Source organism: Fibroporia radiculosa, assembly GCF_000313525.1.
Source record: "Fibroporia radiculosa TFFH 294 genomic supercontigs, scaffold1592, whole genome shotgun sequence".
NCBI lineage: Eukaryota > Fungi > Basidiomycota > Agaricomycetes > Polyporales > Fibroporiaceae > Fibroporia > Fibroporia radiculosa.
Genome location: NW_012133310.1, coordinates 1 through 23,924, shown reverse-complemented (window position 1 = coordinate 23,924; position 23,924 = coordinate 1). Strand labels below are relative to the sequence as shown.

Sequence of the window (23,924 nt, the reverse complement as noted above, 5' to 3'; positions counted from 1 at the left end):
CAATGTCCAGATGAGTTCTGCCTGTTTGCATACCATGTCTCGCTGCTCTCACCTGTAGAGGTTCTCGCTGTTCATTTCTTGTATACAGATATATCCACTAGCGGCATGCTATATTTGTTGTACCATCATACTCGCTATATTACATATGATACATAGTGTCTGTCGTCTGCACACAATGGTATATCGAGCAGGATTACCGGCGCCATGCGCACGCGCAGCAGCAGATGGATGGACGGCTCACGGCGAGGGCGGCTCGTTCTCCATAAATTCGATTGGCTCTCCGGTTTTGCTCACCGGCCAGAGATTATTTTTGAACAGACAGTCCGGGTCGAACTTGCGTTTCAGCTCCGCCAAACGGTCCCAGTTCTTCCCGTAAGACGCCTTTGTGCGCCAGGGCGGCTCGTGGCGGCCCAAGAACTGCAGGGTTCAGCGTTCAATGTCAGCGATGCGTCGGCCGGTAGCAGAGTGGAGTCGACTCACGGAGGGGTACGGTCCGCCAAGTGCCACTGTGCGAATCGTGCCGTCGATCCACTGCAAGCGGAATAAATCAGGACGCATGGGCGGAGTCGGAGTAGAGATAAAAGCAGACAGCGCACCTCTTCGGCGGACGTGATGCAGCGCGGATCATCGATGCCCATCTCCCATTGGTGCAGGGCAGCAACGGTCCAGATCGCTTCGCGCTGCTCCTTTGGTAGGCAGGTATCTTCAAAATCGGCGATGGCGCCCCCTGACAGCTCGAAGATCCACGCTGGCAAAAAGACGATCGTCGACTGAGCGGAAACCGTGTGCGGCGATTGCGGGCAAAGGAGGACTCACTGCAGCCTATGGGCGTGCTCGCGAACTGGATCACGGTCTTGTTCACCACCTCATCCGGGAGCGAGTGAATCAGCGACGAGCGGATGAACCACTGTCGTCCGGCTAGAGACGAACCGCTCGCGACTCAGCGTCCAGCCATCCAAGCGGGCGCACGTGGGTACTACTCACCCTTGCCGCGGAGGATCTGGGCGACGCTATCCTGCTGTGTGAGATAGCTCTTTTCGCTGACTTCATTCAACAGACACCGCTCGCCGTCCCAGCTCGAGATTGCATTCAGATACTCCACACCCTTTTCCTTGGGGCCGATATAGCACATCTGGATGACAACGAGCGAGTCCTTGTCCGCAGGGCCTGCGGTGAGCAGCACGTTGGCATAGAGCTCACGTGGGGCACTTTTGACGCAGTCCCGGAAGTGCTTGATGAGGGAAGGTGCGGTCGCACGGTGGAAGCGGCTGAGAACAGAAAAGTCAGTCCCATTGCCACGAAAGAGGGCAAAGACGTACTAGATAAGATTGCCGGCAAATACGACCGGGATTGGGAATGCGCGCACTTTGTATCGCGTCGCTATGCCGAACGCAGGGCCTGCGCCGCGGACAGCCCACCAGAGATCTGTTGGACAGTTAGGACCAGGCGATGGCCGGATAGTAGAGCACTGACCAGGATCTTCGCCCTCGTTCACAATCACGATCCGACCGTCTGCCAACACCATCTCGACCTCGACGAGATTGTCAATGCTCAGCCCGCGCATGCGGCTGATGAAGCCGAACCCCGCCAGAAGGAGAATGGACGAGCCCACGGGGTGCGCAGACCTGGCAGGCTGCATCAGATCTGGACAGCCAGTCAAAGAAAACACTCACGAGGGGATGTGATAAGGCACCAGCCCGGGCTCCCTCCCTCCTGTCACTCCACTGAACCCCTCCAACGGGTGCTCCGCAGTATACATGTCCACCTCCTTCTGCCGCATCCCCGCCCCCAGCGTCACATACGCGTGCTTGTGTACCGGCTGTGCGGGAGCCATCTGCGACGGCACCGGAAGATGTCCCAGCGACGCTGCGAACGGCCCCATACCCGCGCCCATGCTCAGCCCAGCAGGGAAGGGCAGCCCTGGCACGGACATTGGATCCATGAAATGACCCGTATACATGCTGCTGGTCGGCCCTACACCGGCTCCCCACACGCCCTGCGCTCCGATCGACGCGGATGGCGGCGCCGTCCAGCTGCTCATCCCCATCCCGCGCCCCATGGCCGCAAACATCGCCCCCGCACCGTCCATGGCCGCCAGCGCCGCAGGAGGAATCGGCCCAAGCGACGTCGACGATCTGAACGGGTTCGCCCCACTGAACATAGGCGCACGCGGCTCGGGCGCACGATCGGACGACAAGTACGCGAACGGGTCCTCCTCCCGCGGCTGTGGCGCAGGCTTCGACGCTGCTGCCGGGTCCGCTGTCTCTGCGACCTCCGGGATGGCCTCGGGCGTCGTCGCGGTGGTGCTCTGCTGGGAAATGGACGACTGAATGCCGGAACCGGATCCCGAGCCCGAACCCAACGTCGAACTTTCGCTAGAATCCGTCCTGGCCTCCATCCTGGGCGGCTGTAGATTCCTCTCTTCTGCCGGGTGAGGCTGTTCAAACATGGCAGAAGACTCGGATACAGAGGGGTCTGGGGAGTGGTACCTGCGTCGGTTCGCAGGAGGCTTCCGCGGTTCCTCGCCCTTCTCGGGCGGAAGAGCTGGTCCACGAAGAAAACTGGCAACGCTCTCGGATGCGCCATCGTAGGACCGCAGCAAGTTGCGTTTCTCCTGCGAAGCCTTTAGCTCAGGCAGCGCATCCTCTACGGGCTCTTCACTGCTGTCGCGACGTCGCTTGGTCCCAGAGGGGATATACGGCTGCTGCTCGGACATCGACATGCTAGCAGGTAGGGCCGAGGACGCTTGCACTCTGACCGACCCTGCAGCGCCACTCCTCTCTGCTCTGCCCTTGCCCTTGCTTCCGAGCGCGAGCATGTCCCGCATCCTCACCCAGTCTTTGCCATCGGGTGCTTCCTCCTCTGGCAGTGGAGGCTCGATTTCGCATTCTCGCAGCATGCCCAGATCTATAATGACATCGCCAGCAATCGACCACCCGGCAGTGGCATACCCCCCGGCCTTGACTGATGGTGATAGACTGTGCTTGGAACAAAAGCGGACGGCTGCACTGACGTCCTGTGCGTCGAGGGGCGAGACGAGAGCCTTGGAAAGACAGACGAGCTTTCCGTTGAATGTCCTAGAGCGTTCAGCGAACCTGAATAATACGAATACAATGCAAAGCGGTAGCATACAGTCAGAGCGGTTCGTCATGATACGAGGCTAAAACGTACTCAGAGTCGCTAGGACGAAACACCGAGCCCCTGACTGCTGAGCGCAGTTCTTCAAACAAGGTTTGAGGAAGTTCCGACCTGGAAATCTCCAGTGTGGGCAACGCATCACGAGACGACGTTTTCATGCTGCTTGACGAGTGGGAAGGAATAGGAAATTCAGCTGGTGAATGCAGATGAATTATACACAAGACAGAAAAGGGGGTGATCGCGAAGTAGAGCGGCTATCGCCAGAATGGGCGGATTGCCTGACTTGAAAAGCACTGCGGCTGCGTTAGGAACGGTCGAAGAGGAGCTTTTATCTATACGTAGGCGTGGAAGGGCGTCTGCGAATAGTCAAGCGTACCGTGGTGCCGGGAAATGCTATACCTGACGGCCACGAGCGAGAGATGAGATTGGTAGCTCGACTCGGATGTGAACAATGATGGAATATCGAGGGCGGAGCCGTCCAAGCAAACAATGTGTGCATGGAAACCTGAACATAAGGAGCACTTAAGGCAAATCGATAGAAAGTTGCGGCCACGCCAACCAGGCACAGGATGCGGCAACGGTAACGTTACGGTCAGTTTCTTAATGCAAAATCAACAACGCGGCGGACAGCCGTCGGGAATATCGAGTATCAAAGAACGAATATCAGCAACGCACTCACCGAATACGACGCTATCCCATGAAATCAGAGGAGACCACACTGTACCGGCTACCGTGGAGTGGCTCCTGGGACAACGCAGAACCAACAGCGGGCGAAAAGTACGGGCAGCAATTAGTCCATATATGTGCCGAGCGTCCAAGCTATGGCCTTTGTGGCTAGCTCGAAAATTGAACGCAATCAGTGGTCTGTCCTGCAAGGAACGTTTGCAAACAATTGAGGCAGTCAAGAAAGATAGCAAAGTTAAAGAGCCGCCATCGACTCGGAAAACATGGAAAGCGACTAGCCATCTACATGCCTAATCAGGCATGTGCCGCTGTGCTCGGATTCGACTTTGCGCACGGTGCCTGCCGGGGACACCTCCTGCTTCTGATCTGAACCCTCACCTCTTCTGCAACCACGTCCTCGCCTATATGCTCTGTCCGTTTCGACCCGTTCGATGCGCTAAAATACCCCCGTCGTGACTACTGTTGGTACAGGACTTTCTCCTCATCGCACTCCCGAATTATGGCTGCGCACGCAGTCTGACCTTACCTCACCCTCACTCCACTCGAGGACGATGTTGAACCGTTTATGTCCCGGACCATTCATTTTGCGTGCCACTCCGGTACCGTCGAGGGGAGCCTCCAGTGACATGACATATCTGTAACTGACGACACGTTGTGGTGACGCAGGAACGTATCATCCAGTCCCTTTCAACGGCCATGCACAGGGTACGCTGCCACTCTTATACATTTATGCTCGGAGTATTGACCCATATTCCACCGGTGTATGCAGTAGCACAGACACGACGTTCCCCGGCATCCCCCCACCTCTCCGCTGTATCAATTTGGCGAGGGTGTACCTGGAGAACGTCCCATCCGCCGCTCACCGCTCATCTGCTTTGGAACGCGGTGGCAGGCCCGCTTCTTCTATCAGTGGCGTATCTCGCAACCGCTTCCATTCTAAACTTGGGCTCTGGCGTGGAGGCGAGTGCTGGGTGTGGCGGCGTTTCCGGTGTATTCCCGACATACAGTTCTTCGTCGCGTGAAGGATCCGAACTGCCAGCACAGTGAGAGAGAGGTGCGGGTGATCCGAGTAGGCCGTCTTGCTGTTGCCAGTGGCTTCTCGCGTGTATTGCATTCGTGGTGATGTCATGAGGCCGTGCTATGGACTCGTGTTTCATTAATAGTGCTGGTGCGTCGTTCTCAGTCCCCGTGACATTTGGCGAGGAGGCTACGTTCGCTGCTAGATGGGCGCATCCTGTATGATACTGCATTGAATTCAAAATTGGGGGATTCTCCTGCCATCAGCCTATTCTGCAGTGATGATATCTGGCATGGCATCTTTTGGCTTGCTCGAGGTTTTCGGTTATTTCAACATCGTGGTGTTATACTCCACTTGGTAAAGCCAGTACCCACTAGGGGCTCTTGCAGGCGCCGTAATCTCCGCACCGCTCACGGGGCTCATGCTGTCGATACACCAACACGACCTAGACTGTCATGAGATCGCAGTAGTTGGTCTATATTTAGATCACATCTTGTACTCCGGAGTGTGCTTATGTTATTACACTTATGTAACTCAGGCATGTTCTGAAGTTGGTCGCAACATGCAGGTGAGTTTATGCAGCGCCATGGTGTTCTTACTAGTCTGACCATTATAGTTGATCCACTATCAACCCATACACCTTAAACTTGCTGCCCAGCTCACCCTTATTTTTCTTTGACTTGCATTGCTATGTCGCAGTGAGTAAGGCAGCTGACTTTTGTCTTCACACGGAAGGTAGTAGATATCAGCACTCGAAATCAAATACATACGTCGATTTGAAAGGCTGTCCTCGTTTGCTTGTTAGCAGGGCGCGTGTCGGTGTCGACAACAGGTGCATGTGCTATTTGAAGACTTCGTTCTTCCTGCGCATAACCTTCGCTGTGCACAGGAACCCCCGCTGGAGATCGTGTCTGCCGGAATATTATGCTGTCGATTATAGGTTGGCGACACTGACACTCTATCTCTGACACAAATTCCATTGCACCCGTGACATATTTGGCCTTCACAAAACATAGAGTGGGATTGTTTCTAGAAGCCCATAGTGAGCTCCTTCAATTTTTCAAAAAGAAAATAGTGATGCTTCAGTTGTTTGTTGTGTATGAACATTTTCAATGATCAGCCAAGGTGTCTGACCTATCTCTTCCTGTCACCTCTGGCAGCACACAGTCGGTGAGCCAACTGACTTGCGTTTCTCTAGGCTATATGCTGTGTCTTGTGTTCGGTGTTAAATCGAAGCATTCAGCAGTTCTACATACGTTCTGTTCTGCGAGAGTCTGACGGACACCGCCCGCACACAGTCGAATGACGGCCGTCGTGCACGAGGCCCCATGAATCACAACCCTTCTACGCACATATTTTCTCCCCGTAACCAGCGCTCACAGCGTGCGGACGGCCGGGCCAGCCTCCTCAGCTCCAACCATATGCTGGCTTTGTGATCGCGGTTCGGAGGCAGATAAATTTGCTATTGCAGAATTTAAATCCCGTACAAGGCCGCACATATGGAAAAAGTGTATTCGCTTGCGCGCGAGCTTCGAGGCCACGTGTATAGCGCTCCATCAAGCTTCAGTGCTCGGACATCTCGGTACGTGAGGTTCCTCGATGTCAACTTGCTGAGGGCGGCCCCGATTGCAGCCCAGGATTCTTGTGGACGAGCAGCTCTCTATCGTATGCAAGCACTCTGAGTGGAGAGTGATTACACAGTGCATGAGATACAAGTATTTGTGCAATCTCATGTTGACACAGTCCTTCATCAGCGTGCTAACGAGAACGACCACCATGATTATGGGCAGCTGGATATCCATGAGGGCCCAGAGGATGAGTCTGACATGGTGCAGACTACTGAGCAGAGGATCACAGATCATGTTGCAGGTGGTGTTTTTGTTGATCATGAGCTACCTTACTGTATTTTCCGAATGTCATCGCCAGATTACAATTGGTGCAACTTCCAACTGGCCACTGTCCCCTTGTCTGTTTTATGCTCCGGGCAATGAAGATGAGATTGTCCGCGTAACGAAACGGAAGGATGATGGTGGTATTGGAAAGACCTAATTACTCACGGACAAAATTTGTACTTCGCATGCATACCTGGTACAAGTCCCGATGCCCTCCTGGCTGCCTATCTGCCAAAGTCAGATTTCACGCGTGGCTATCATGACGGTTGAGACCCAGTGTTGGCTAGCTGATGCGATCGGCTTAGGGCCAGATAGACTCAGGAGATGCTTGCCTAACATTGAATATTTCTATTGACTCGGAGTCTGACCGCCAGGTCTGTGGCATGGACTAAGCCGTGGCGTAGTGCTAACGTATGTTCTGTCGCCAGGCATTCTATAGCTCCCGCAGTCAGGCTCAGATTAGCTAATGAGCGGGTCACACACGAAGGGCCGTGTACTAAGCCTCAGCCCATGGACTTCGGATAACGCTTGGCTAAGAGGTACTATGCACATGCATATGCCTGGATCATCATTGAGGATCGAAAAAAATTGGATGTGTACATATGACAAGACCTATATGGGATGGCATGCAGCAATATCACGATAACCCTTGCAAGAAGATCTATAATGAAACAACACAAGCGAAGGTCAAGAGGCAAACATAGCAAGAAAAACGAAGGTCATCGAAAAGGAGGCCGCAACATGGATAGTTCCAATACATGACGAGCAGAGTGACAAACAGAGCTGCTAGTGGAAATTGTGTGATGGACGGGTGGAAAGAGCCGGTAGTATATGTATGAATGCACAGAATGCACAAGACGGTCCGTGGATGGATAGGTAGATGGTAGCGTAGGATATAAGAGCCAGGGAAAAGCTCGTACCGTAAAGGACGGGGTAGATGCGCGACTAGTGGAGACGTAGCATAGCGAGTCCATTCAATGCAACTGCTGTGCGACAAGGAAGCGAGACGACGATGGGGTGATGATCGGAGAGAGCGTGGGGGTATGCGACAAATAAGGATAACGGGGCAGGTAGAGAAAGGAGAAGCAGAGGTCATCTTATGAGCCGGCCATAATCTAGTCGGCTCTCTCGTTTCGCTTCGTGGTTCTCCTTCTTGGGGAACGCATTCCAGAATCTCAGTGTCTCATCGCCAGCACCGGTAACAATGGTCTCGCCCTCGGGACTCATAGCGAGATATAGAACCCGATGCGTGTGACCCGTCAGCGACGCTACCATATCCAGTGATGGATATTTCCAGATACATATTTGGTTTTGTGCTGTGGTAGAGGAGAAGCCATGACTGGACACAAGCTCGTGCGAGGTGAGTGACCACGTCAGATTGCAGACCTGGTTTCGTAGTGATGCGACTGAGTAGCTATCCAGAGGAGCTGGTTGTCTACGTACCTGGCTGCCAGTATCCAGTTCGTTGAGCATACTCCCATTGAACGTGTTCCAAAACCGAATATGCTTGTCCGCTGTCCCCCCACCGGTCGCTAAAATTCCCGCGACATGTGGGTCCCATGCAAGCGCCTTCACAGCCGCTGTGTGCTCGTGAAATTTCCAGAGAGGTATCTCACCGGGGTCCTCGCCTGCACTACTTGCACTTGTGCCGGCGCTGCCACTTCTTCCACCTGTACTATTCGGCTGAGGGCGCTTTGAGCCCCGGAGATCCCATATGCACACCTTATTGTCGTTGCCCCCACTGGCCAACAATGCCGCCTGTGGCCCACTATCGCCATTCCATCGTAACCCGCATACTTCTTGTCTGTGGCCCTGAAATCGTTTGAATGGTTTAAAACCCGGTTCTCGTACATCCCGGTGATTTATCAGCCGGTCGCGCGAGCCTGAGCTAAGGATGTGCGAGTTCCACGACAGAGCACCTATTCGTTGTGTGTGTGCCTGCTGGTACGTCCGCTGCAGCTGGAGCGTGTTGGCGTCGTAGATTCGTAGACGGCCAGCAAGTGTGCCCACAGCCAGTGTGGTACCCTATTTAGTGTTCAGCAAACATGTAAGGAAACTGGGTCGTATAGTTTGAAGGCAGCAAATTTGCAATACAAACCACATCGAACAACCATAGTCGCAGATGCTGAATGACATATGCCGCGAACTTGAAAGCAGTAGCAATGCAGCCAGCAACCGTCAACTAAGCCGTTCACTAGCCACTATGGACTCGTTCGTTCGTATTGCAGATCTACAGCACACTGGGAGACATCATACAAGACCCACCTTCTGAACCCACGATACTGAACTGATCGTATCATTGGAGCTAGAAAGGTCGCAAAGCTTCGAAACTTGTGCCGTATGTGCTGTCCAGAGATACACGCAGGAGCCCAGCCCAACTCCAAGAACGTTTGTGCTCGACCAATCCACTAGATTGAGATAGAAGTCATCCGCGAGCTCCGGCGCATCTAAAACTCGATATGGCGTCTTGCAGACATTCCGAAGCTGCCGTCGCGGACTTTCCAAAAGCTGTCTGCTTTCTGCACGTACCGGACTCATAGAATATGCCTCATCTGTGGGAGCATCCAGTCGACGCGTAGGTGTCGCGGGATTTGAACGCGATGGTGAATTATAATTAAAAAGTCGACGTCGTGTTGGGGTCGATGGTAGCGGCGTGTTAGTTGCTGGTCGCGTGGGAGATGCAGATCTCTGTGGAGACGGCGGAGTGACCTCGGTATGCAGGATAGATGTAAAAATGGCATTTGCTTGTTCTTTCAACGCGTCGGATTCGGTGGGGATGATCCTGTTCTTCGAGGGTGTTGACGGGGTGGAGTCATCCATAAGATGGTACGATGTCCGCATGTCTCCCGCGTCTCTTGAAGGGACAAAGCGGTCGCCATAATCTCTGGGTGTGCGGGACTCGACTGGCGACTCTGGCTCGCCACTATCGCTTGTAGTTGGACGCGAATCCAAGGATGGTGTCGACCCCAGAGTCAACGCAAATATCTGATTCGGGCGTGGTCGATGTTTTCGTGAGCTGTCATCTTCTGCGTCCTGGTGTGAGGCACGAAGGCGTTTGCCAAAGGGCGAGTTCTTGAGACCGGACATGGTCGTCGCGTGCAGCGTGTTGATTCTGTCGGCTGTTGATAGGAATAGGATGAATGAGGGTAGATACAGAGCAAAGAGTGAGTCAAAAATCAGTTAGAACCTAGCATTGGACAGCAGGAGAGTCGGAAGCCAGACAACAGGGCGCTGGACGAATTGGAACGGAGGCAAGTTGGGACGCGTCCGCGGTTGGCTGACTCCCGCCGCGACGCGTGTTACGTAATCGCGTTTAGTCTTGGGTTAGGGTCAGTAGCCCAGCAAATTTTCAGCCTGAGGCTGGGGCTTTCGAGACATGTTCAAACACGTTCTGCAAGACAGGTAATAAAAACATGAATAGAGGGTCAGATTCGAAGACAGCTCGAGCTGACAATGCGCATTGATTTGTTGTATAAATGGATGCTTATCCAAATGCCTCCACAATTGGTCAGCGCTCGGCATTTAGCGAAGAATTCCAAACGGAGCTCGAAAAGGCACCTTGTTTCGCTACCGCCACCTCCCCGCGATGCGCATGAATTGAGGATGAACGTGAGTACAGATCCTCCTGCCTGCCATCCATCCAATTTTATAACTTAAACATAACCTTCGCACCAGAATCTCCTCAGAACCCTCACTGAAAATCAAGTCAGGTCTGCCCAACACCCCACCGATCTCAAATTATTACTAAGCGCCGTAAAGGACAGCCGCGTGAGTGGCTATCCATGATCCTCCTCTTCTCTTCTCCTTATGCTAATCTTCAATCACCATGCATACCGTAGCGTCAGTCGCATGATGTATCCAAACTTTCGGACGCGTTCTATGACTCATTGGAAGGACTGCTGCTCGACCTCCGGACGGTGACATTGGTACGCTGTGATTCCATACTCTGTGGTCGTCCAGGCGCGCCTTACCTAGTCTTACAGGACAATCGGGACTCGGAGGCCTTCCTCAAGCCGGTATCTAGGACTGAGGTACCCGACTACTATATTGGTACGTACATTTTGTTGTTGTGTATATACCACCTCATTCAGAGTTGCGATAGTCATTGCGACCCCCATGGACCTGCAAACCATGTTGAAGAAGGTCAAGCAGAAGCAGTATAAATCAAAGAAGGAGTTCAAGGATGACTTGGACCTGATTTGGTCTAATTGCTTCACCTATAATGCCACTGAGGTGCGGTTGTAGTCAATATGATTGTGGCTAGAACTCACCATTAACTTAGAATCATCCGTTAAGATTATGCGCGAAACGACTTAAAGTCAAGGCCGAGCAACTCCTTAAGAATATCACTGATTGGAAAGAGCGAGTTGATCCCGCTATTCCGACTAACATCCCCCAATTCACTGCCCTTCCTGGGCCCAACGGCGTTTCCGCGAATGGGCACGCGCGATATCCTCCTCCCACTATTTCCAAGGCTCCTAGCCCTGGGAAAGCTATCCCCAAAATTCCTGGGAGCAGAAAGGCGCGCGGACACCTGCAATTTGAGGATGCGCTTGCCATCACACGTTCCCCTGCCGGAATGTCGAGCTTTGCGCGATTGGATCATGCGCTGGACCAACGATTGAATGCGCTCAATAGTGCTGACAGTGGCTTCTTTGGTTTGGAAGAGCAGCTGAACGAGTTCATAGTGGCTTCCGATGATGAGACTGACGCTGTCCTGGAAGAAGTCACACTGAAGACAATTGACGGGGATACTGGCGCGAAGCGGAAGCTGTGAGTTTGCTATGGCTCTTCTTCATCACCAATATATTAAATTCAGCCTCAGCAATGGCTTTATTGACAATCGACCTCGGAAACGAGTCAGGACACATCGACTGGAGGACAAAGATGTCGTCGAGCTTTGGTGGGATGCATTGCAATCAGACGATCTGATCGGGAATGGCCTCCCTAATCTAGTTTGCGCGTCTTCTGAGCCTATCCCTACTCTTCCGCCCCCAATCGACATCAATGATCCTCCACGGGAAACGACTGTTAGGCATCGCAAGAAGAAAAAATTGGGACCATCGACGACCACGCTGTTGTATCATATGAACAACAATATTCGCACCTTACGCCGGGTCCGCACCACTCATGCAAAGTTCGCCATCCTTAGTCAGAACTCCGAAGAGGGTGCGGCGCCCGTCATGCCTTTCGATCCAGTGGAGGAGCTTGATGATGTGATCGATGAACAACCATGGAAACCTATGGGGTCCGGGATCGAGATTGGGGAAAAGAGTGCGGACAATTGTCTTCATTGGATGGGAGGGAAGGTACTTGAGCATGCAGGTTTCCAAGGTTTGTGCTCTCCTCCTCTATCATGCAGCCTTCCTTACTATTTTCAAGGCACATCCAAGGTCGCCCTCGACGTTCTCACGAGTGTTACGTCTGAATATCTCCTGAACGTCGGTCGTACTATTCGTTTCTTGACTGACAAATACGCCAGGAAGATGACACCCGAGGTATATTACTATCATATGAGCTCCCTTGTTTTTCCCAACTCACGATACGTCAGGAAATCATACTGCACACGCTTTTTGAGAGTGGTACCACCCGCATTTATGAGCTCGAGCGCTATATCAAGGATGATGTCGTGCGGTATGGCAGTAGACTTACTGAGCTCGAAAAGAAGCTTGCAAATGCATATCGTGAAGCAGTGCGTCCTCATGCATCCTCGGTTACAAGACGCTTACTGAATGCTCTATTGTTCTAGACCGCTGAGGAGGCATGGGATGACGACGCTCTTTTCCAGATTGCAGATGACGAGGAGGAAGATGGCCAATTCGTCATGTGTGTTTCCACGTATCTGTTCGTTGAAAGCGTATATATTCATGGTGTTTGTCATATTCAGGGGCAATTTTGCTGAGTCTTTCGGCGAAGACTTTCTTGGCCTTCGAGAGTTGGGTATCGCCGCTGAGTTTGGACTTTCGAGTCTCACGATTCCGAAGAAGCTGCTCAAAGGCAAGAGCAAGCAGGGCCATACGGAAGACTCGTCCGCGTATGTTCAAAATTTCTCGTCAATATTCCTTCTCATCTTTCCCTACCTACAGTGCGAAACCTTCCGAGCCACCACCTCCGTTTCCACCACCGCCACCTTTGGTGCCTCTCGATTCCAGAATGGTGGAAAGTCAAATTGGTTTGCTCAAGCCTTATTACCAGCAGCGGCTGGCTTCATTATCTGCACCCTCCGCACCCCCTTCTATTCCTATACCCCCACCTCCATATCTCGCGGACACCTCTTTTGCACATCCTGCCCCGATACCCGCTCTTATTGACGCGAACGCAGTACCGATACCTCTTCCGGACGATGCACCCAGCCCCTCGCATACGAAGATTGGACCTCTCGGGCAGATCATGAAACCAGCGTCATCTACAGCGAACTCGAAGAAGAAGTCGAAGGGGAAGGTGCCGAACGCACCTATCCCCGGACCAAACGGAACCCTGGAGGGTACGCCTCATGATGTCCTTAGTCCTCTCGCGGGAGACGATGCACAGAGGAAGCCCAAACCTCCGATGGCTTCAACTAGCAAGAAGAAATCGTCCAAGGGTCCTGATGCGCTTCCTCCAGTTTTGATGGCCAGTGCTTGACAAGTTAAATGTTGTATCATTATTTCTGGGACATTACCTATTGTGGAGTATATTATAATGTGTAGCAATACAATACGTATCATTTCAGGATACCGACCATCCAGTAAGGCCAGAATATCGCCTCCCCGCGCCACTTGTTCAATTTAGTGCACTTGCTGAACAGCTCTGTCCAGGCGAACGACACCTATCTTTTCGCCACCTTTGCCGCCTGCTACTCCAACTCTCTCTCGGCCGCCATTATGATTCCGTCGACAGTGCTCAAACGTCGGTCAAGGACAGCTTCATCAGCGCGCCGTACCGCCTGGTGTTCCAGGCGGGTTGTCTGTGGGACAGCGAAACTCGTTCCATCTGATGTTCGGGATTTGTGGACGAGTCCATCAAGCAGTCAACCTTCTGAACATGGTAATATGTCGCGGGTAGGGATCGGACTCGAAGGCTTTGCCAGTAGGATGTGGGTCGTCTGTTAAGTCAGACAGCATTGCGCTATGTAGTACTCTCTCAGTTGTCATATATCTAGAAAGCACCGGTAGCAAGGGCATCGTATTCTGATCCGCATATTTCTTTAAGGCCACTAAAGCACCTTTGGCTTTCTTTAATTTTTGGCGCTTGGAAGGACGGGCCTTTTTGGAATTTTGCGACGTTGATGGCAGACCTGTAAGAGTAGCAATAACGGCTGATTCCTGACCTTCCGGTATGAAGATCTCACGAGACAGGACGGATAGATCACAAGGGCATAAAGAGGAATGAGAGAGAATAACAAGTGTTGGTACTGGCACTGACACCCCGAGGCTGGTATTATAATATGTATACCAGTGACAGCAGCTGTGTAGGACACACTGGATTTTGCTGGAAGCTTCGTGATTCTATGCATTCACGTAGAATGCGCTAAGTAACGGAAATATTTCAACCGTTCTTTCAGGATTTCACCTATCATTCTTTCCCGATATATCCTCAATTTCCGCGAAGTTAGTACTCTTTATGAGCGGGTACACAATCATTTACTCATCCGAAAATATTTATACCTTTCAGGAGGATTGAATCATATAACTCTCAACTTGTGCCGCTAGTGTAGGTTTTACATAAATGTCTATATTGTTAGTGTTGACCGAATCGCTCGTCATCTATAAGACCTCCCTAATCGAGCACGTCGGTCAGTCTTGAAGCGCCTGAACTCGAACTTGAACGCTGGTTAGTAACTCTTGCTTCTGCCACTAGCTACTTCCAATTCTGTTGTCACACTGTCAAACATATTCCATTGTCTGTTTGTGATCCTTAGAGATCATCCTATATCTACTCGTTATTCACCAGACAAAAAACCTTGATTCCACTGTGTGGAGTACGGTGGCGGACATTGGACCAGCGCCTCCACGACTATAGTGAGGTGTCCTACAACGACTTAGCGGCTCGTATTTCACAAGGGTGACATGCAATCATGTCTGCCAATACGCGCCGCGAATTCTACATGAGCATTTCCGCAGTGCGCGGATTTAAGGACGAGAGCTTTGAAGTATGTGCCACTACCCTGCTTAGAATCACCATTGACCAGTCGCATAGGAAAGACGTTTGCAGGACTATTTCCAGGCGTATCAGATGACTGGACAACCTCCAGCTCCCTGTCCGCTAGAACCGACGGGCGCAGCTGAGCGTGCCGCACTGGGTCTTCCCCCGCTCTTTGAGCCACTCGCACATGAAGCGACCAACTATGATGACAGAATCATGAATGGTGTGCCCGCACTACCCACCGTCGCACTACCCGTCGCTGCTGCACCCGTAGCTCCTGCAGCACTACCGAACGTACAAGCCTTCCAACCCACAACTGTACAGGGCGAGGTGCATGGAGCGTGGTTTCAGTGCATTGTCTGTCAGCCAGAATTTTCGGGCTACTCTTTCGAGGTGCGCGTTGGTGGATTGTAGATAAGCTGTATCTCACAGTATTGTTACATAGGAGCTTCGCCTCTTAGCATACAGCAAGGGACTCAAATTTGCGGCGGTGCCTCCGGTCGCCCGTGAGTATATATGCTCGTCTAGTTACCCGAATTGTAGAAGCGTTTACGTTCACTTGTCGCAGAACCCCCTCCGCCTCAAGTCCCTGTCGCCCCCGTTGTGCATATCGCACCTATTGCGCCTGCCGCACCCGCTCCAGCTTCTGTGCAAGAGAGGTTGCAGAGTATTTCGTGTACCGCGGGCTACAGCAAGCACAGCTTCGAGGTACGTTCTTTGTTACATGGCACACGCTCGCTGCTCCCTCTATGAATGTCTTTCTCATTTCAGCACACCCGGCAGGAGCTTCACTTGGCTTATGTGCGGGCTGGCCGCCCGCTGACGTCCATGGAAATAATTCACCAAAACGCCCAGCTGAAAATCGCATAAGTATCAACACCATGAATTCCGATACCACATTCCTTGATCATCCAGCAAGACATGTATCGAATCGAATCCCACGTCTGTAGCATCCCTTTCTCTTCCTCAGTTTTGTCCCTGCTTTGGTGGTGAACATGTCATGATTGCATACGAATATATAACATCATACTGTCGGTGCTAGAAACGCTGATATGCTATGCCTAACAATACACTTCTGATTATCGGTACACTCCAGGTGCGATGGTGTTGTTCTATGCCCTACCGTTTCATGTTCGACAGCCATGACCACATCTTGGCAACTCGCTCTGCTTGCTCGACTTCATCCTCCGAGACCTCACCCTTCCAAATGCTCAGGAAGTTGTCTTCGTCGTCGATGAAACGGAGCGTAGTCTCAACACTCTTTCCCGACACAAATGCCAGGTAACAGCCCGCGGCGGTCATTGCGTCTGTCGGGCGGTGCATAGGAGTAGACAAGAGAATGCGCACGGCTAATGACCCGCTCTGCGGGTGAGTTATCGAACTTGCGCTACTACCGGAGTAGGGTAGTGCCTGGGCGAGGAAGTCGCGCGCAGCGCGAAGCTGAGAGTTGGTAAGTCCGAGCCCAGCACGCTGTGTGCGTGTGGCGGGGCCCACGGGAAGGACGAGACGGAGTCGATGTACACGGTTTTCGTACACCTGTTCGATTGCGCCACTGTCGTACCCTGGGGGCGGATAGCAGATATCGAGAAGATGCGTGTAAGCGGTATCGCGTATATGTTGAGCGTCTGCTGCGGCATCGCTGAGCTTGAAGGCGACGTAGAGGCCAGGAACCACTTCCTGCAGGTGTCTATTCTCCATCTGCGGTGGTACAGGCAACACCTGTGGCGGTATTGGTGGCTCCGGAGGTATGACCTCGGCGTCGTGAAACACGATGCGCTTCACCTTCCGGCGACGGGGAAGGTTGTTACGATGTGGTTGGAGATGGCCTTTTGGTGACCATGGACCAGCATGGACGGCTTGGGGAGAGAAATTGGTTTGGATCTTCAAATTGTGCGCTAAGCCGCACCGCTCGCGCAACGGCCGACGACGCCCCGGCAGTGGCGGAGGGAACTGTGCTATCGGACTCGATGGATAGATGCCCAATATTGGTGGGAGTGGCGCAGGGGCAATGGAGATCGGGTACAGCGTGTCTGCAGTAGCCATTTTGAACAAGGTATATGATGGCTGGTAGATTTGGTCAGTGTTGAATTATCGATAGAGGATCAAGTCACAGACTCGAATAGATGGTGGGAGATTGCTGCAGCTGATATCTCGTCTGCGGAGAGCTTATATCTGCGGCACACACGAAGGCCACGAGGAGTCTGGCACAAAGCAAGCAGTCGACACGAGGCGTATTGCTTTCGGTGTCTTTTTGGCAACGAGGAGTTTTGAACGTGTTAGAAGTGAGCCGCCACTGTGAGAATAGGGTCTTCTTATACGTACGCGCTCGGATGGCGCCTTGAAGAAGGAAAATGCGCGCCCGGAATGAAGCTCCGGACTGAGAGGATGGGAGCTCTATCCGTTTCTGACGTGATGCGCACGCTGTGGCAGGCCACTATCACCCGAAGCACAGATCGGAAGGACGTGTTTTCGATGATCCGTCACCCACGATGTCCCGACAAGGCGTCGCTGTGGCGGAGTGCTTGCTGGGTGGGATGGCAATACTTCTACTCGGCAGAATACTCGCAGGACCGTCAGCAAGTTGACTGCTATAACGAGACACGTTCGTAAGGGCGTTATAGTATGTCAACACACCCTTCGTGGGCGATAGAAATATCTCTGCACAAGCTCACACTCGCAATGAGCCTTGCTCGAGTGTGACAACTGTGATGTTGGTATGAGATATAACAATTGGGCGATTCCTTCACATATCTGTAGCCTGACATAAGATGCAAGTTCACCGTCTAAATTCACTACAACAGCAAAGCTCACGACAATGTTGTCAACTAGTCTTCGTCTACATCCTCTTCCTCTTCGTCTGAATCAGAATCTCCTCCGCCGCCCATGATCTCACTCTCTTCGTCTTCTTTCATTCCGTCACCATCTTCTTCATCATCTCCGAAGAAAGCGTCCTGCTGAGTAACATTCCCACTGGGGCCAGCTATAATGCTCTTGGCACTGGATGGTAATAGTTTTGCTTTGTGTTTCGAGCTAGATACTTTTGCGGTATGGATAACCTCGCTCCACGAACTTGCCTTCGTAGGATTTGTCCGTTTTGGAGCTCCTGGTTGTCTCTCCAATTCTGGCTCAGCACTCATCTCACCGGCGGCCATCTGCTCTCGAACCCAAGCCCGCACCTCTTCTCTCTGCGCGTCTGTCTCATTCTCCGGTTTTTTGCCGTCCCGATCCGGACGGGAGTAAGTGTGTGGATACGGTTCCGGGTGCGTATGCGATTGTGAGCGAAGCTCAGGGGGGAACAAAGAGATATATTTCTTCAATTTGGGATAATGCTACGTGAGTGGCGGCGGAAGGTTCATATCAGTGGGATTTTTGCTAGACGTGTTCGACGCACGATTGTGTAATTTAAATCCACCCTGAGCTGCTCAAGTTTCCTTCCGAGCTTCTCGAGTTCTTTCCCATCGCTTTTCTTCTTGTCATCCTTGCCTTTGACATTTTCCTGCAATTCTGCCAACTGACGCTTGACTTGTTGTACTCGTCTCGTCACTTTCTGGCGCTCTGCGTTATCTTAGTGAGTGCGCTGAGAAATGAAACCTGTGAGACCCACCGAAAAACTTTACACCATGATATCGCGCAGCCAATGTGCGTTCCTTCCTCGCGAGTTCTGCCTGGGCTAAATCCGCTTCGAGTGATTTCAGCCTACGCTCTGTTGTCGTGCGTACATCAGCAGCGAGGTTTTCCTGCTAAAAATGCATAATTGAATCTATCGATGATATAGCCAAGGAGTTACCTTTGCCAAGAGTCGTCTCGTCTGTCTCAATGCCGCCTTTACTTTCTGTACACCCGGTAGGGCGGCTGAGGAAGCCCCATCCTCGTAAGGTTTTTGGCGATGTGGTAGTCTCTTGCTCTTCTGTAAATTCTGGTGATGGTGGCCGTTCGAAGAGGAGGAACCCGTAGCTGCTGATATTTTATGTCGCACAGGTGCCATTATAGATGAGAGGATGTAACATGTGCCCAAGCCCGCAAAACCATGTACATTAGCTGTTCGTGACAAGGCCGAAGCCCCAATAGCTATTAGCACCAAGTATTTGAATGCTACATTAGCTTTGCCTAAGCTAGCTTGTGGAAGTTATTTAACACTCAAAAAACCCTAAACTAGGTTTACCGCTTTTGGTCGACCGTCGCGTAGACGTGTCCTAAGCTAACGTGTCTCTTACTGTCGCTCCTCGGCGAGTCAATTGCCTGACCACACAGCCTTATCGACAGCTGAACAGCACAGTTCAAGCGTGCTAGCTGCGCCAACCTTTCTATAATGAGGTTGAGTAGAAAGTTGCAGGCCCGGAAGGCTAGCTTGATTGCCTTCGGACTCATTGCTTTGTCCATCGTGCCTTGCGTCGCTGATCCAGCACAGACCGAAGTGAGTCGTGCCGCTCATCGACTAACGACGGTCTGACCATAGGATTAGGCTGAGACAGTGTCGGAAGTTGCGCTGGGCAACAGAGAGTACAGAGTAATTGAACCTACTGTTGAAGGTACGTGACAGCCTGTTCTCGTCGAGGACATCACCTTGAGTCTCATGTTGCAGCTTCTAGAGCGTACAGCCAAGCACTAGCTACTCTTGCGACGCTCACCGCTCTCCCGCCATCTCAGTCAGAAGAGCCCTCGCCGTACCATGTGTCCAATGGTATTGGTTTCCAGCTTTCATCTTTCTTGCCGAGCATGCAGGGTCATGGTCCAATCGCCAGTGCCATGCGGATTGTAGTCAAACTGTTGCATCAATCGTGGTTACCACCAGCCCTTACCGGGTTCTTCAAGGACGAAACGACAAGGGGACGAAGATACAACGATGAGCTCCATGGAAAAGCGGTGAAGGTGATTGACTTGCTACAGCATGCCGCAGAGCTTGGGAACACCGATGCATTATACACTCTCGGCCAAATATCACTCGTGAGCATGTGCCACAGATACCCATTTCGTGGCTAACACAGCTCTAGTTCCCGCCCAACAGTCACTTCCCGTCAGATCCGGTGCTTAGTTTTAACACATTTTCTGCCCACGCGTCTCTCACTGGCAACTCAACTTCGCAAGCCCTCTTGGGCTTCTTCTACGCAACGGGATATCACGATGTCGTACCGGTGAATCAGGCAAAGGCCCAACTATATCTGACCTTTGCAGCGCACGGCGGTCACAAAGGATCGCAGATGGCATTAGGATATCGATATTGGTCAGGCATTGGAGTCACAGAGAGTTGTATAGATGCCCTTGGGTGGTATGAGGATGCTGCTAGTCAAGGTACGCTACTATTGGAAGCATGTTGGTACTTGCACTGAATGTGCTCTTCCTTAGCCATGGAACAGTTCCTGGCCGGCCCTCCTGGTGGCCGAACACTTCCTCTGTCCGTGCCGCGCCTGTCAGATCTAGTAGGTGGCGTGTATGGCCCTGGTGCGAGCGTAGCTTCGACCGGATTAAGCGCGGTTCGTCCTGTGATCAAGACAGCTCTTGCGCGAGCAGCAGGAGAGACATGGGAAGATCTGCTTGAATATTACTTGGTGCGTCCTTAGGTGGAAGTGTTGCGAACCTCCTCTTACGCCTTCCATGGCATGAAGTTCAATGCTGACCGGGGCGAGGTCGATTTTGCTTTCCGTCTCGGGAAAATATTCTATCAAGGTAGTATATACACACTGCCGGGTGGAATTGCGTCAGGTGGCGACGGTGCGAGTACGGTGCCACGCGACTTTGCGCGGGCACGGGACTATTTCTGGAAGATTGCGCGGCAGGTGTGGCCACAAGACACAGCCCATCCGGGGCAGTCCCAGCCTTCGAGGAAGGACGAGAATGTGGCGCATGCAGGATATGCAACGCTTGCGGCCGGATACCTTGGGCGGATGTATCTGCGCGGAGAGGGCGTGCGGCAAGATGCAGCGACAGCTAAGATGTGGTTCGAGCGCGGGGCGGAGCATGGAGATAAAGAATGTCATAATGGGCTGGGTATCATTTGGCGGGATGGCCTCGTTGAGGGAAGGAAGGATTTGAAGAAGGCAATAAAATACTTCTCTATGGCAGCCTCGCAGGAGCTCGCTGAAGCACAGGTAAACTTGGGCAAGATTCATTACGGTGCGTACATGCGTCTACAAGTGGCACTGCTCGTTGGCTCATAGAGTTTGTAGAGCAAGGTGACTTGAAGCTTGCAATGGCATTCTTTGAGACTGCCATCCGTCAGGGTTCGCCGTTTGAGGCCTATTACTACCTCGCAGATATACAGAGTAGGCAAGCCCGGAGCCTCACGACAGCGAATCTCGCTGGAAGTTCATGTGCTATCGCGGTGTCATTTTACAAACTCGTATCCGAGCGGGGTGTCTGGGAAGATGACCTTCTCAAGGAAGCGGAGGATTTGTGGAACTTCGGTACTGAGCGAGGGAGCGAAATGGCCATGCTGCGATGGTGGATCGCCGCCGAGCGCGGTTTTGAGGTTGCGCAGAATAATCTGGCGTTTGTCCTCGATCAAGGTATGCGTATTCATATACAAGCTCTGACCACAATTTGACCATGACGTTGGCCCTAAGACAAGAGTATCCTGCGCTTCACGCGGTTCGCGCCCATATCCCCCTCAAACGATACCGCCCGATTGGCACTAACTCAGTGGACTCGTTCTGCTGCCCAGCGCAATATCGATGCTCTAGTCAAAGTGGGTGATTACTACTACCACGGCCTAGGCGTTCCAGACGAGCCTGAAGCTCTCAGATGGGAAAAGGCAGCTGGATACTATCAATCAGCAGCGGATACTCAGATGAGTGCTCTGGCAATGTGGAATCTCGGCTGGATGTATGAGAATGGTATAGGGGTGCCTCAGGTATATTGGTCGTCTGGTTGCTTTCATGCTTGTGTATATGCTTATATGTGCCGCACCCTCTCTAGGATTTTCATCTTGCCAAGCGCCATTATGATTTAGCAGTCGAAACGAACGGCGAGGCTTACATGCCCGTGGCGCTTTCATTGCTTAAACTTCACGCACGTAGTTTGTGGCACACTCTAATGGGAGGATCCAATGGTCTTAGCTTATGGGGGAGAGATTCTAGTGAAACCAGTAAGTCACACGTATATGTTTATCGATATGCAGCCTGACAAGATGTAGTTCGAGTGTCTCATCCCTCGTCCGCGGGGCGTGAGATTGAGAGCGGCGAGCATGTAAGGGATCGCAGACCTGCAGATGATAGAGCCACAGAAAGGGACGACTTGGAAGACAGTCCCTGGTATTTTGGCAAAGCGCGAGACGAGTTCAACAGGCGGCGAAGGGACCAAGCTATAGGGAGTCAAGATGACGACCCAGTCCAGGTATGCTGAGTTTCATTATGGTTCATCCAGATTGCGAAGATGAGCTTACTGCGTTCGATGGTACTAGTGGGCGAGGGAGAGACAACAGGCTGAACAAGATCGTGATGGCGACTTTGGACCGGAGGACTACTTCGATGCTGCCACTCGCAGAGCTAATCGCGAAGAGGAAGACGCAGACGAATTCGCGGAGACCATGCTCCTCGTCGTCCTATGCATCATGATATCCGCGCTGTTGTATTTCCGCGGGCGATGGATGGAAAGGATGCGGAGAGATGAGCAACAACGGCAGCAACAACAACAGCAGGGTGCCCAACATCCTCCGCATCTCGAGAGGCCTCTCAACATTCCTGTGGATTGGGGAATGGCTCCTTAGGTATGGGTACATTATGATATTTGTATCGCTGGATGTGCTATCCGCGCATTGATGTACTACCCTTGCGGGATGAACGGCACTGTGCTGCTGGCTTGGTTGTAATACAAGCACAATTCGCGTATGTTGTATAATCTGTCTCATCTGTTTCGGACTCATGATTGGATGCGCCTATTGTTGCGCGCATTTACTAACATTGTAATGGTAGTGCTTGCATACAGTTGTCGGATGCAATTTGAGATATGGATGAGGTTCATACGACACTGGAATTTGACGTCTTGGGTGTGTTAACTCAGCTTCAAGCGATTGAGAAATCTTATTTCTGAGTCGATTCCACTGATGCAATGCCTATATGGCCCGGGTGGTCTATTGCCATCGTCGATCCGACGGATAGGACCAAGCAATACCTTCCCGGTATAATAGTCATACGATTCTGGTACCACATTTGACTTGTCTAGTTACGTTCTGTTGTGTCGGCCCCTTTCTTCCGCATGCTCAAATGCTGATTCACATTCTGAATCATGTGTTTTATTCCCCGCGCGACGAGTAATCGCACGAGACCCCGACAGGGGATCCTAAGTACTTGGGGCAATTGAGTAAGAAATTTGATGGGTTCTGATTGGCGCTCTAGAGTGTAAAGCTGGATATCGGTTCTTTGGAATTCTCTGTCGTGTAATTCAAGTCGACTCGTTGTTTGGCGTGACGCAACGACCCGGTGGCTTATCGCCCACCGGGACGTCCTAAAAAGATATCTTCGAGGTCAGTCGTCTGAGGATGCGCTCTCAGGCTACGCCTATGAGCCAAGCAGACCAGCTGAAGGACAAGGGAAATTCGCCGGCTTGCAACGTCCAATTGAGTACAGCAATCTCGAAATCGATGTGTCGCCCCTGAGAAACCACAGAGGAGTGCATGGGTGGCATCGGCCGGTGCCAGCACTATGTCGGCTCTGATGCTCCCCCGGGGTTGTTGCCCCGTGTGAGTTGTCTTCTTCCTCAAGTTGGTGAGTATGCTCTTAACGATATGACTGAGCTCAGAGAGTATATTCATCCCTCTCAAAAGGAGCTGATTGTGACGATGTCAAGTCATATGCCAAACAACAAGATTGCCCGTGCTACTGGTATTAATGAACGGACATAAACTATACAGAATTCTGCCGTTATTTTCGTCGCCGCTATCCCTAATGAGTGCAACCTGAGTGGCCTGCCACTTAGAGCATGCATCCACTTAAGCCGCCATGGGGCCACCGTCATGCTCCATATGATCGTATTTTCCCGAGGGCGGCACATCGATTTTGAGATTGCCGTGAATATGTGAAAATAGGATCTAATTGGCAGTGGTTTGGACTGTTGTCCAAGCGAGGCACTCAAGG

The 23,924-nt window shown here is 52.1% G+C and overlaps 7 protein-coding genes across 7 annotated transcripts; 3 read left to right on the top strand and 4 right to left on the bottom strand.

Annotated features, from left to right (window-relative positions):
* Positions 1-237: 237 nt before the first annotated feature.
* On the bottom strand, positions 238-3,296 carry FIBRA_03062 (uncharacterized protein; the record flags this gene model as incomplete). Its single annotated transcript, XM_012324907.1, has 9 exons — positions 238-417; positions 481-531; positions 597-748; positions 817-918; positions 985-1,268; positions 1,320-1,425; positions 1,474-1,625; positions 1,674-3,095; positions 3,172-3,296. The coding sequence occupies 9 exons, from the start codon at positions 3,294-3,296 to the stop codon at positions 238-240; spliced, it is 2,574 nt and encodes an 857-aa protein (XP_012180297.1).
* A 4,528-nt stretch (positions 3,297-7,824) lies between these two features.
* On the bottom strand, positions 7,825-9,819 carry FIBRA_03061 (uncharacterized protein; the record flags this gene model as incomplete). The annotated part of the gene is made up of 3 exons (XM_012324906.1): positions 7,825-8,118; positions 8,176-8,757; positions 8,998-9,819. 3 exons carry the CDS (start codon positions 9,817-9,819, stop codon positions 7,825-7,827), a joined length of 1,698 nt encoding a protein of 565 aa, XP_012180296.1.
* Positions 9,820-10,224: 405 nt separating this feature from the next.
* Positions 10,225-13,356, top strand: FIBRA_03060 (uncharacterized protein; the record flags this gene model as incomplete). Its single annotated transcript, XM_012324905.1, has 12 exons — positions 10,225-10,341; positions 10,408-10,500; positions 10,572-10,658; positions 10,716-10,782; positions 10,835-10,965; positions 11,015-11,505; positions 11,558-12,066; positions 12,115-12,230; positions 12,284-12,424; positions 12,482-12,558; positions 12,620-12,766; positions 12,819-13,356. 12 exons carry the CDS (start codon positions 10,225-10,227, stop codon positions 13,354-13,356), a joined length of 2,514 nt encoding a protein of 837 aa, XP_012180295.1.
* A 1,432-nt stretch (positions 13,357-14,788) lies between these two features.
* Positions 14,789-15,726, top strand: FIBRA_03059 (uncharacterized protein; the record flags this gene model as incomplete). The annotated part of the gene is made up of 5 exons (XM_012324904.1): positions 14,789-14,863; positions 14,911-15,249; positions 15,302-15,362; positions 15,425-15,564; positions 15,628-15,726. The coding sequence occupies 5 exons, from the start codon at positions 14,789-14,791 to the stop codon at positions 15,724-15,726; spliced, it is 714 nt and encodes a 237-aa protein (XP_012180294.1).
* Positions 15,727-15,975: 249 nt separating this feature from the next.
* Positions 15,976-16,899, bottom strand: FIBRA_03058 (uncharacterized protein; the record flags this gene model as incomplete). The annotated part of the gene is made up of 1 exon (XM_012324903.1): positions 15,976-16,899. The coding sequence occupies one exon, from the start codon at positions 16,897-16,899 to the stop codon at positions 15,976-15,978; it is 924 nt and encodes a 307-aa protein (XP_012180293.1).
* A 782-nt stretch (positions 16,900-17,681) lies between these two features.
* On the bottom strand, positions 17,682-18,841 carry FIBRA_03057 (uncharacterized protein; the record flags this gene model as incomplete). The annotated part of the gene is made up of 4 exons (XM_012324902.1): positions 17,682-18,185; positions 18,248-18,411; positions 18,461-18,596; positions 18,644-18,841. The coding sequence occupies 4 exons, from the start codon at positions 18,839-18,841 to the stop codon at positions 17,682-17,684; spliced, it is 1,002 nt and encodes a 333-aa protein (XP_012180292.1).
* A 324-nt stretch (positions 18,842-19,165) lies between these two features.
* FIBRA_03056 (uncharacterized protein) lies at positions 19,166-22,558 on the top strand (the record flags this gene model as incomplete). Its single annotated transcript, XM_012324901.1, has 11 exons — positions 19,166-19,270; positions 19,319-19,385; positions 19,439-19,800; positions 19,848-20,145; positions 20,200-20,402; positions 20,460-20,967; positions 21,021-21,359; positions 21,417-21,703; positions 21,769-21,937; positions 21,986-22,185; positions 22,253-22,558. The coding sequence occupies 11 exons, from the start codon at positions 19,166-19,168 to the stop codon at positions 22,556-22,558; spliced, it is 2,844 nt and encodes a 947-aa protein (XP_012180291.1).
* Between the last annotated feature and the right edge of the window lie 1,366 nt (positions 22,559-23,924).